The sequence below is a fragment of the Belonocnema kinseyi genome, chromosome 5, assembly GCF_010883055.1.
Source record: "Belonocnema kinseyi isolate 2016_QV_RU_SX_M_011 chromosome 5, B_treatae_v1, whole genome shotgun sequence".
Taxonomy (NCBI): domain Eukaryota; kingdom Metazoa; phylum Arthropoda; class Insecta; order Hymenoptera; family Cynipidae; genus Belonocnema; species Belonocnema kinseyi.
In genome coordinates, this window is record NC_046661.1 from 99,470,211 (window position 1) to 99,483,488 (window position 13,278).

General features: G+C 30.0%; 1 protein-coding gene across 1 annotated transcript in view; it reads left to right on the top strand.

Annotated features, from left to right (window-relative positions):
* Nucleotides 1-4,602: 4,602 nt before the first annotated feature.
* Nucleotides 4,603-13,278, top strand: part of LOC117173803 (neurexin-3-like) — a 55,735-nt gene continuing 47,059 nt past the window's right edge. Inside the window, exon 1 of the mRNA XM_033362446.1 lies at nt 4,603-5,199. Coding sequence (XP_033218337.1) covers nt 4,603-5,199 — 597 coding nt within the window. The remainder of the gene's footprint in view (nt 5,200-13,278) is intronic.

The following is a 13,278-nucleotide window of genomic DNA, read 5'->3' on the forward strand; positions in this document are numbered from 1 at the left end:
AGTCTGACTCGAATCATTCATTGTAAATATTCTCAGTAGTCTTAAGGAAATTTCTTGATTATATTGAATATTATTTTTCAAAATATTAAAAAAAGATCAAAATTTTATTTAAACATCATGAAAGGTCCCCGTTTATTTTTTTAAATATTTTATAATTTCAAATTGCTTTCAAACTTGTATCAAAACTTTTAAATATCTTTTTAAATTATTCGAATTTTTCCTAAAACTTTTGTACTTCTTTGAGAATCTTTCGTAATATTTTTAAAAATTGTTATAAAGTAAATTTTTTTTAAATAAAATTTTTGGAGAAATATTTAAAAAATTGTTATTCTATTGATTCAAGTAATTCTACTGGTCTATATTTTGTTTAGAATATTTGGAAATATTTTCAGGTTTATAATTATTTTGTACCTTTTTAAAACATCGCAATCTCATTTGCCATTATTTAAAACAATTTTTTTTCAACTTAATTCTAAAATGAAAAATCAATTAATTTTCCCTTGGAATCTTGAGAAAAAAATTGTAATCGTAGGGTCTTTAAAATCCTTAAAAAGTATCAACATTTTCTTTAAAAATTCTCAAGAATCTATCATTTGTTTAGGACTTGTTGAAATATTTTTTGACGTTTTAAATTATTTTTAAATCTTTTCATAACTTCTAAAACTTTGATAAATACATATAACCTTATTTTATAAAGACAGGAGGTTATAAATAGAATCCTTTTGTCATTTCTGAAGCGTTTGGTTAAAGCGTTAGGAACAGAATATTGCCGCCTTTATTATTGAAGAATCATTAAAAAAACCAAAATTTAATTTTCAGAAATGAATTTTTAAAATTGAAATTCTTTATTGACTTTATTCGAAATAAATTAAACGGTAGAATTGTTTTTAGAAATCATTTGAAATCCGGTTCAATTTAGCGTAGAATATATATGTATATTAAATTATATTCTATTTTCACACGTCAATTTTTACTAACAATCCAGTCAGATCAAATCAGTATCGAAGTAAAAACATTTATTCATTTTAATTTTCAATTTTCATGGCAAATTACCCGTCATTCTGAATTACTTTCAAAAGTGGTCCAAAGCTGTAATGGCCAAGTTGCATTATACTTCATAATTTAATTATCATGTATTCTTTCTCTTATCATTATCATTAATACATTACGTGAAATTTAGTATCATAATATATTTAAATTAATTGCGTTACTTTATTTATAATTATTACGAAAATTAACATTCTATTCAAAATTTAATACTATTAATATAAATTTTCGAATGGGATTTAATTATTCACTTCGAAATTCGGATACTCTAAATAAATCGCTTGTGGCCAATTTTAATTTTTAAAGCTGTAATAGATTGTGAGTGAAGACTTAAAATTGACAAGTCTTTTGACGTCTTTTTTAAATAGCACGTTATTTTCAAAAAAAAAAACCCCCTACGAAAATGTAATTTTTTTGAGTTTTAATGTATTGTTTAAAACGAAAAAATAAACAAAGTGCAAACTTTTTCGCATTCGTTTGATAATTTGAATAATTTATTTTTCATTGTTCCTTCTTTTTTAAGTGCATTTTTATATCATTTTGATGATTCTGCAAACAGCATTTGCAAATATTTTTTCTCCTAATGGAATCGATTAAACACAGAAGATTTTTTTTTCCAAATATTACTCAAACGGAAAAATGTGTTTCAATAAATTTAAATCATATACAATGGAAAATTCGTACGGGTCGAATTTGTTATTCATGTTTAAATGCTTTCATGTAAATTTAAATTTTACAACTGTAGATGCTTTGCTGATTTAATTAATTATTTAATTATATAATTAATTATTTAATGTTGAGTATTTTTTGCAGATGATTGTAGATATTTAAAAAGCTTAAATGAAATATTTCCATTTCTTAATTAAAAATAATTTATTTCTTTAAGTTTTCATTTCACCACTTTTAAATTATATTATTAAATATTTGTTAAATTTTAAGCAACTATTTTTTAGATTCGGAAATTTCAAATTCTTTCGTTACCATTTATTCAACATTTAATTCTATATTTTAAGATTGTTTAAAATTGAATAATTTTAAATTAATAGTCATTTTTTTAAATATAAAAACATTTATTTTAACATTAAACAATTGAATATATTTCCCATATTATATATATTTGACGAATGTTAATAAAGATCGTGTCTAGGATTACCAAAATTCGGTAAGAGTAGAACAAATATTTTCGGCGAGCATTTTTCACAAAAATATTTCGGGTTAGCCTAGAAACTTCGTTTTAAGAAATAAAAAATTTGAAGAATAGATAAACAATAGATAGATTGAAACATCAATCAATTAAAAATCCTCTTGCATTATTTGTCTTTCGCCTAATTTTTTATTTTCTAACGAGGTACATTTCTGTTCATCCAAATCTAGTAATTTCTCATTAGATTTGGAAAGTGTCATGCATTCGGAACATGATCTATTTTTAATTATATTTTATGCCACTTGCTTGAGATCAATTGGTAGTATCCCCTCCTCATAGCAAAACTACCAATTGATTTTTTTTTAATTGACGCTACATAAATTATTATAATTAATTGGTACGGGAGCAAAATCTCTTTTGTTAACAATTTCATACTTGATCAGATATGAATATTTTAGGATGAAGTAAGTAGGTTAGCGGAACAGTAGCATAGGATTCATTTATAAAATCCGAAATTTCCTTAGTTTCGGATTGATCCGGTCGCAGCATTAATATTATATTGGCGGTTATTTGATTTGGTTATTTTTTTTAATGCATATTATTTATATTTACAAATAATAAAAATAATATGCGCTGTTGATTTTAGTTCAAAAGCTTTCGAACAAGACATCTGCTCCTATGAAAACCAGTTTTAATAGTTCGAATTAGATCAGCTGGTCAATTTGAATTGGAAGTTTTAGATCCACTTGACATTTAATCAATCCGTTTTGTGACTATCGAATTCAATCAACGTTTTTTTCGTATAAAAATAGTTACATGATCTGAAAATTTGCATCTGAAATTGTCAAAACAATCTTTCTGTTACCCACTTCTCCGACCCAAATAGTTCCAATTGAATCAGCTGATTAATTCAAACCGAAAGTTCGGGGTCCAATTGATGTGTAACTAATCCGTTCTATAACTGTCGGATTGAATCAGCGTTTGATCCCGTTCCAAACTTTCGAATGAGAATCTAAGTTGACCTGTTTAGGCACTGATCGGCAGCTGCTCGATTGCATGTAAACTTTAAAAGTAAGTTTAATTTTATTTTTAAATTACCCTGCTGTAAATATATATCACCGCGTCAACGACACCCGGCTCTAATGACTAAAGGAACCTCCCACCCAGCAAGACATCATTGACACACTTTCAACTCGAATCTTAAGAGATAGTTCACCCTAGCACTACACACCTCGGGTATTCCCTTTTCACTCTATCCGCGTTCCTCGACCTGCGGCTCGTTCGGTGATAGCCCTCGAAGCGGTGGTACTTTCTAGGTGATGGCGCGAATGGCGGCTGCGCGTGAAGGCGCCGCGACGCGTCGGCGTCGGCGACGTCGCTCCGTCGACTCGACGCTGAAGGTCCTCAGACCAGGCTAGTATCAACGGGAGCCGTCGAGAGGGCTGATCGTCCACTTCCCCCTACACGGCGGAGGGATGCTCTGTGCTAACAAACCGCTGCCTCATAGGATCACGGAGACGAGGACCCGGTGCCTCATCGTATATCTCCCATCCTAAGACGTCCTATCGTGTCCGTGTTAAGGACGTCTGCAAGAAAAATGGGGCGCTCGAGAACCGACGAACCGCGGATCGATCGTCAAATAACTTCGTGCTAGCTGGACTGCGACTAACTATACAAGAAACACCTCTTCTTTTCCTTCTTTCATCTTTTCTCGGTCTGATCTACTTATCTATACCATTTCTGCACTACTGCTGTCCAACTTCTAACTTTGTGTTGATATACTGTCATTTTAGAAAGGATTCATTGACATCGAAAGTGCACGCGAACTTCGCCTCGAAGATGAGGGCAGGTAGATGATATCCCGATTATGTGAACCTTGATTATGTGCTTTCTTAATGTTGTGAACCCTTTAGAGTACAGGAAGTCCCTTTTAGAGTGATTTTTCAACGAGGGCGAAAGTGTGCCACGAACGATTCACCTCGAGGCAGCGAGTAGGTTAGGTTGCCGAGGGTAGAGACCCTCCATGTGAAGCGACGGGAAACGCGGTAGTGAAGTGAATGTGTCTTTTTCCGAGTGAGTACCCTTGTGTTTGATATATCCAGTGTTACCAAGAGTCCGTTTAGAGGATTCTTTTATCATTTAGAAATTTTATCAACAGTGATATAAACCCTGGACAAACTGACAGGGTGGTGTACTGCAGGGCGGGAGGGTGGGACAGGTGAGGAACCAACTCGTGGTCAAGCAACCTTTCCAAACATATCTCGAAAACAAATTTTAAAAGTTTAACTCTTCGAACACATATCTGCAAGCCTCATTTTTGTAAAATTCACCACTATCTGTGTTTATGATCGGGGGAAAAAATCAGGCGCTCGGCGCGACTGATCGCGTTATTGGAGGTTAGGATGAGGAAGATGTCTTCACGCGATCTAGGGGTGATACTATTCCTGATCCCGCTCTTGGGTCAGGCGTTAGCCTTTGTTTTGGAAGGTTCCGCCACCAGCTATGCGCAGTTTCGAAAGTGGAACACCGCCTTAAATGGAACCCTGGAGTTTGAATTCAAGACTGAACAGGGCAATGGACTCCTGCTCTATACAGATGATGGAGGTACCTATGACTTCTTTGAGGTAAAGCTAGTTGAAAGCGCCCTGAGGCTGAGGTATAATTTGGGAGGCGGTGCTCAGATCGTGACAGTAGGTAGGGACTTAGGGGATAGTCACTGGCACAAGGTGCAGATCAACAGGAACAATGAAAATACGACTCTTAATGTTGATGGAGTTGCTGCAACTTCCACATCCAGGGGCAAGGAGTTCGAGTTTGGAAAACTTAGTGGAAATTCAGATGTGTACATCGGAGGAATGCCGAGTTGGTACAACAGCAAGCTCACGCTTTTGGCATTACCGAGTGTTATTTTTGAACCTCGGTTCAAGGGAATTATCAGGAACCTGGTGTACGCTGACGGGAACAACTTCATACCCAGGAGGCAGGAGATGAAGAGCCGAGATGCTAAGGTGCTTTCTTGTTTTCTTTTTAATGGATGTTGCTAGAGATGAATTTTAAGTTCTAGGGTTTGACTTGTTGATTATTGAGATAGGTGAATTAGGTATCATTGTAAGACAATATAAGATAATTACGCGATTGTTAGGATGTAGATTCACAGATTTGTCAATTTACAATCCTAATTGGATCTTTCCTTTATGAATCAGTTGTTATATCATCACTCTCTAATGATCCCCTTTTCAGAGAGAAGTTAACAGAAATTTGTGACAATGAATTCAAAAGACCATTTGATATTCACTTGTAGGATATTTGTTATTATTAAATACAAACACATATTGTCTTTGATCATGAATTTTGAAGATCTTTATCTCATGAACTACAAAGAAAAAACAAAAGGTAATGAGCGTTTCAGATAAAAGTGTTAGGGGTAATCTCAGCATGCAAAAAAACTAAACATTTGTGAGGGTAAAATAAAAGATCACAAAGTTTTCGTTTTACCCTCACTGATCTTAATTTTTTTTACATAGCGAGCTTACCCCTGGAATTTCTAACCGCAACGCTTTTTAACTTTTATTTTTTCTGTGTAATAATTTGAAAAAATTTAAACAATCTTGTTGAAGATTTTAAAAAAGATGGTGGTCAGGTATTTGAATAAGAAAAAAGAAACCAGCTTTTTTGAAAAATGAACTAGATCAATATTGCTGAACTACTTCAACACCATAACAAAAGTCATTATAAAATGACACCTGAAAGTTCCATTATATTAGATGATATATACACATTTATGCGAGGTTGCTAAACCTTATTTTTAATTGATAGTTGGCTAAAGAAGAATAAAAATAACTATTGTACTGAGATATCATAATTTCTATTTTAGTATCAGGAAATATAGAAAATATCATCTTTTTTAATTATCAGAAGAAAATACTAACTTGAAGACAAAATTGTTGAGTGTTTACTAAATGCATCATCAATATTTATCAATTTATTAATGCTAGGGCAAACGTAAAATTCTCCTTTCTGATAGATCATTATGTTAGAAGCTGATGTACTTAACAGAAAATCAATATTATGTGCAAAATTTCTCTCGAAGGTGTTACTTCTTACATTGTAAAACTTATCAAATTGCTAGCAAAATATCACACAAAAGAATATTCACAAAAGGAAAATTTTGTAATTAAACGGTTGATCAGAATCTGCTTCATCTTTTGAAGAGTAAAATTTTGCCTCCGTATTGAACGTACTGATAATTAGAAATTAAGTAACATTAATAGTTTAGAAAGTTTTAGAATGTCAAAGGCTAGACAGTTTTTTGCGAATGAATGAGAGTTTATTAAAGTAATATAAATTTTTGGTTCTCTAGAAGTAGATTGATGAAAAGCTTGATCCAACGTTTGAAGCTAAGAACTAGTTGATTGTTTTATTACTTAACTTTCCTTTGTTTCATTATTATTAAATCATGTTTAACAATTATTTTATCATTCATTGGGGTTTAAAAATTTTTCTCATATAATGTCTTCGTGAAAAACTATTTCAGAAACATAGATTATTAATCTTATAATTGTTGTGTAGATAAATGTATTATATTTTCCAGTAAGTTTGATAACATTTCAAACGGTATTTTAACGTTTTAATTACAGTGTTTTACCGATACCATCTGCACGTTTTAAGAATTCAGCCTCAACCTCAATGTTTTGACATTTCAATTCATAACATAATTTTAAATCATAAATTTAAAAGAAAAAAGCTTTGGAAATCGAACACGGATTAAACAATTTCTAATTGTGGGTAAATTCAAACAAGTTTTGATTAATAATTTAAGGAAATATAAAATAGGATTGCACTTTTTAGTTGAAACATTTATAATTAGAAAATCAATTATTTTGCGATTATCCGTTCGAAATGCAGCATTGTCAACACATGGTGTGGCTAAACGAACTTTAAATGGGGGTGACAAGGGAGGTCTTATATTATTTTTTGGGTTCATTCTAGAATGCTTCAGAAACGATTTCCAAAAAAATTAAAATCATTCTTAGAGTCGTTTTTTATTTTTGCTTTTTTTAATGTCAATTTTTTAATTAATTTGAAAAAAATGGATTTATTTTCGAAATAAGTTATGTTTAAAGTACAAAAATGATATTAAATATTATACTTAATTCAAATCTTGTATAATTAGTGTATTTTCACATAATTTTGACTGTACTATTATATTCTTGTACACGAACAGCCTTTATTAAATTATTGGAAAAATTATCATTACTTTCTCTAACTTTGTATTTGAATTTTTTGCATATATACGCAACAAATACAAATACAAGATAAAAAAATAATAATAAATATAATTTTTGTAGTTTAAACATAACTAATTTCAAATATAAATGAAATAATATATAAGTTATGTTTAAAGTACAAAAATCATGTTAATTATTCTTTTTAATATGAATCTTGTAAAATAAGTGCATTTTTATATAAATTTACATACGGTGGTACATTAATAATTATGCAAAAATACACTAATTATTCAAGCTGTATACACCTGAGAATAATTTTCGTTACAAAAAACTATTAAAATCTAATTTCTATGCCTTAAATATCATCTGTGAATTTTGTCAAGTAGAAAACATGTACACAATCAATATAACAACATTTTAAAAATCATGTGGGGTCAAGTTAACTCCATGTGAGTAATATGTCATTTTTCAGAGGTATAAGCAATGAGGGTTAAAAAGAAAAACAAACATCATTTTTGTACTTTAAACATAACTTATTTCGAAAATAATTTTTTTTTTTCAAATAACTTTAAAAAATCACATTAAAACAATAAAAAATAAAAAACGATTCTAAGATTTATTTTAATTTTTCTAGGAAATTGTTTTTAAAGCATTCTACAACGAAACCCAAAAATAATTTAAGACCTCGCTTGTCACCCTCATTTTAAGTCCGTTCAGGCTTACCGTGAACAGAGCACAATCCACATTTATTTATAATTTGCACGAACCCATCCAAAATTTGTAAATTGTTGCAAAATAGGATTTGGCATAAGCATCTATCTCACTTCGTTGTTAAATTTAAATACTCAATAAACGTAAAGTCTTTAGGACAGAAAATTTATAACGTTGCAAGAATGTTGGAAGCCATTAAAAACTACGGATCCGAAACTCTATAAACAATTAAACCGAAACATCAGTGAACGTTTCACGTCAAATATTTTTAGAAGGTTTTAGTCGTATTTCATGTTCGACATGAATCTGTAATCCACGGAAAATAAAAAAAACAGCTCAACTCCTTTAACAACGTATTATTTCTCATGTAACAATAATGCAAGCCGACATATAACTTTTCCATCGGAATCCGGCTCGAAACAACATTGCAACAATATAAACAGTTGACCTAGATTTATCACCACGTTATCAGTTTTTTCACTCCGACGATTCTGTATATGAAACGGAGGGCAAACGACCCCTGACATTCGACGAAAATTGTGCACGCCAGGGAAAATAAGTCCCGCGTTTACGAGGGTTAATACTTCTCATGCAGCTGTAGTTTTCAATCGATTTTCACGGCGGTCGACTATCCATTAACCTCGAAACGCATTTCCCGGTATCATTTCTCGCTTAGTCGATGGACTCGAACACAGTAATAGAGTACTTTTATAACCTTTTGTGTTTTATGTTTTTGAATATACGCAGAGATTCTACTTCAATTTGAACAGGGCTCGTTTTACCGTCAATTGAACCGAAATTTAAAATGTATTTTCGACCTTAACGCGACTGGTCAGTATTTATATTCTAATTTAAATATTATAAACTAGTATAAATGAAGCTTTCTATATGTACCACTTTTAGATAAGATTTTATATTTTTTTATGAAGAAGAAAGTTTTCAAAGTTTTTAAAACGTTCCTTTGTCTTTGGATTGCAAAAGTGTTATATTATACATTGTTTCTATCCCCTTGTCCATCTACACAAACTTTTTTGGACCAGTGGAAAGGTTTTTTAAAAAGTAATTTCTTATATCGCACTGTTTATTCTTTATGCGTCAAAGATCTGACTAAGGTTCTAACTAAAAGGATCTAAGTAACTAATATGCGTGAATACAAGGCTGTCCAAAAGGGCCGTTTTAGGTCTGAAGATGATTTTTTTTAGTTAACAACTTTTTAAATGTACAGATAAAAGCTAAATTTCACTATAATCCATAGCCTGCAATGGCCTCTAAACATTTTTCTTCAAATGATTTTCACAGAATTTCTCCTCAAATATGAAGAAAATATTCTCCATTAGAAACAAATTAAAAAATTGTATACTGGGTACCGAAAAAATCTTGAATTTCGGAATACACCAAAAATAGACATGTGTTATTCTTTAAAGATTCCTATTTGGTATAGGTATCTTTCATTACTATTGACATAGGCTTCCTTAAACTGTGAAAAATATATATTTTTCATGTATTTCTAAATTATAGATTTTCTTTGTCACCTTTTAAATATTTTAAATTTCTTCCTGAGGGAGTAAATTCTTCACATAGGTTACAAGAAATCCTGTGTATATTATTTAAAAACAAAATAATGTATATAGGGAATTTCTGATCATTAGTTGTAATGAAATAATTAATTTTCGTATTTTTTCTCAAGCGTATCTCCTAATATTTTAAATAATATTTAGTGCTTTTCCTGAATTATTAAAAAATAATTTAATAAAAAAAAACTTTTTTTAGCCTTCAACTTCCTTTTTTTAATTTAAAACTAAAAAAATGTAAGGAATTATTTTTTCACCCAAAGAAAGAAGAAAATATCTAATAAAAATAAACAATAAAATTCAAACTGCATCCTATTTCAGTTAGCTCTGCTCTTTGACGTGTGGCTTCAAATAAAAAACATTGAGCTTTTAAAATTTTACATAGTTTACATAATTTACATTTCGCGATTTCAATACATTTTTTATTGATGGAAATTGTTGAAGTTTTTGTACGATCCAACTGTAGATTATTTTAATTTTTGCGTTATTGAATTATAATATTTTTATTTCCAAATCATTTCTATATGCAATTTATTCTTCTGAAAGCATCCAAGAAAAATTTGTGCATCATTTTATTTATGAACATTATTTATTTTTGGTTAGAATATTTTATATTTAAATAAATGATATTTCGTAAATGTTCATACGGATTAATGATGCATGATTAAACATATTATGTTTTTTTCAACAATTTTGCTTGCCCATTATTTGTAAATATTCTATTTTAAATGTATTTGATCTATAGTTTCATATTTATATTATTGAAATTCGAAATAGTCTCAGAACTGAATAATTACTGTTTTCTAAAAACATTCCACCTTATAGAATTTCAAAGTATTTTTGTTCAGTTCCAAAGATTTCCAACTATAAATTCTTTAACTAATATAAAGTGTGTCCTGAAAAGAGTAACAAAAATAGCGATCTTGTTAAATTTTTTCAGAGTTGAATCAAATTTGTTTCAACTGGATGAAATTTCAATATTTCATTTTAAAAAATTCAACAACAAAAAATAGTATTTGTTTAGTTCTGGATAGTTTCTAATTAAAATTATATTCAGTTAAATTTTAATTACCAATTTTTAATACACATGAAAGTTTCGAATGCAAAAAAAGAGTTGTTTAATTTTTCATTTAATCATATATAAAAACTCACTATCAGAAAACAATAAAGTATCTTCACTTACTAGTAGCTTGCAGAACAGATAAATAATGTAAAAAATTGGAGTGAATGAGCAAACAACTTTTATAATATCTCAATAAATCTGAAACACACTTGATTTTGATGTTTCATTCAAACTGTCGCTGAATCGCAAAAAGTTTAACATTCAAGTTACAACATTTACGATACCCTAGAGTTTGAATTTAAAAAGTATATACGTACAAGAGAATGAAATGGAAAAATAGTTGCCAAGAAAATAAAGTCGTGAAAAACGGCATTTATATATTTACATGAACACATAAATATGCATCCATGTATATTCACGCGCTCACATATAAAATATTTTTTTTTACTAGTCAGTTAATAAAATCACAGTCCGCTCCCTAAACAAATTCTCTTTAGTTTATGAGAAAATGAGGAAGCTAGAATGTTTGCATAAGAATAATTAACATTAAGATCTTAAAAAATCTATTATTTTCGTCAAATTTCTGTAATTTAATTTCAAATTCAAAATTGTCAAAAGTTTCTTTAAAATATCATCTTTTTATTTTCCTATTTCCGATTTATCATATAATATGACTAACAAATTGACAATATAGTGAAGCGAAAAGTTCAGAAAGTATATAACGATTATTTTGCTTCTTTACTTTTTCTGAATTTGAATTTAAAGCTAATGTGTGTGTGTGTGTGCGTGCGTGCGTGCGTGCGTGTGTGTGTGTGTGTGTGTGTGTGTGTGTAAAGAGTGTACTTATTGAAACTTTTCAGCAATTTTTGTACACATTTACCGGATATTAAAAAAGTTCACACAACCTTATTTGGAAACAGAATATTCATAAAAACTTTAAATTCAATGCTGGTTATTTTAAACTGGACCAGGAAATTTCAAAACAATTTTAATATGAGTGAAATTAATCAATAATACAATTTTAGGTTTTCTAGAATTACAAACTTTATGTTATAATGAGAAAAGTTGGAACCTCAAATAAAAAATTCTATCATTTCTATTACATGCAGTAAAATAACGCTTGTCTCATCGTTGGATAAAAAGTGATAGCATTTATATAAAATTTCAAAACACTTAAGGAAGACAATAGCATAGTATAGTTTTCTTATAATTACAAAAATATTAGCAGTGTAATATAATTTAACACTCAATAAAATCTGTAAGTCTAATCACATGCTACGATAAAATAGAATATACCCACTCAAATCACCTGAATCATATATTTACAACACGATTTGATCACAGAGAAAATATCGACATTTCCATTTAAATTTTATATCAGTTTCCTTTAATTTAGTCCTTAGTAAAGAAATAATCAATTAAATAAATTAAAGTTTTGTATTTTAGATCGAAAATGTAACTAATTCAAAAGGTAGTTTTAGAGAAGTAGATAAAAAAACTTTAAAATGGCGAAAATTTGTCATATTTAAAAAAAAATTCCAATTCAACCGATAGCAATTGTATTCGGATTGATCAACAGTGGATGAACAACTTTCTATTAGCAAATAAATTTGACTTTGGATTTTGAAGACCGTGAAACATAACTTTGAAATCAGAAGGAATTACCTTACATTTATGAAAATCCTGAAAATAACTACTACCAAAGCGCATGATCACCATCACCTTACTGGCACGTATCGGGATGCAGCGCATTAAGATTGTAATCTTAATTCTAAAGACGTTCATCTAACACAAATAGTATTCAGATTTATCAACAGTGGGCGAACAATATTTATTTACCAAAAATCTTTCAATTAAACTTTAAAAAGTAAATAAAACAAGACTTTTTACCTCAAAAACTACACAGTAAAAAGAAAACCTTAAAATTTAATTTGACTTACTTTCAGGATTGCCTTAAATTCATTAGCTAACGCAATTTATGATATTGAGGTAAACGTAAAGTCAGTCCACTCAATACGAAAATGCAACTCGATCGCCGTACTCTCTGCCATGACTGTCTGAATCTTCGCATTATAGATCTTATTTCGCAAACAAAATAAGGCGCACTTTGGCGCACTTCATTCAGCAAAGTGTGCGGACTTTAAGTTTTTAGGCTAATGCTGAATTACGGCCGTTGCTTTCTTCTTCTGATCACACCTTAAATTCCGTCGCTATATTAGCGGACTTTAAGATTTTCTTTTTACTATGTATAATTTAAATAATATAAAATATGATATGTGAGAATGTAAAGGTGTATAAAGATTACATAAATTTTTGTGCCAAGTGATCTAATTAATTCTTTACTCAGTCAGAAAGGACAATAATCTCAACGGCGCTGAAAACAAAAAGCAGCAGGAGTTTGTTCTGGCAACATACGAGGGTAGTTCAATAAGTCCTTAGAATGACCAACATATGGCCCGCGAATCGCTCCAAATCATCTGTTTTCAGTCAGCACCACTCCCGACTAGATATATG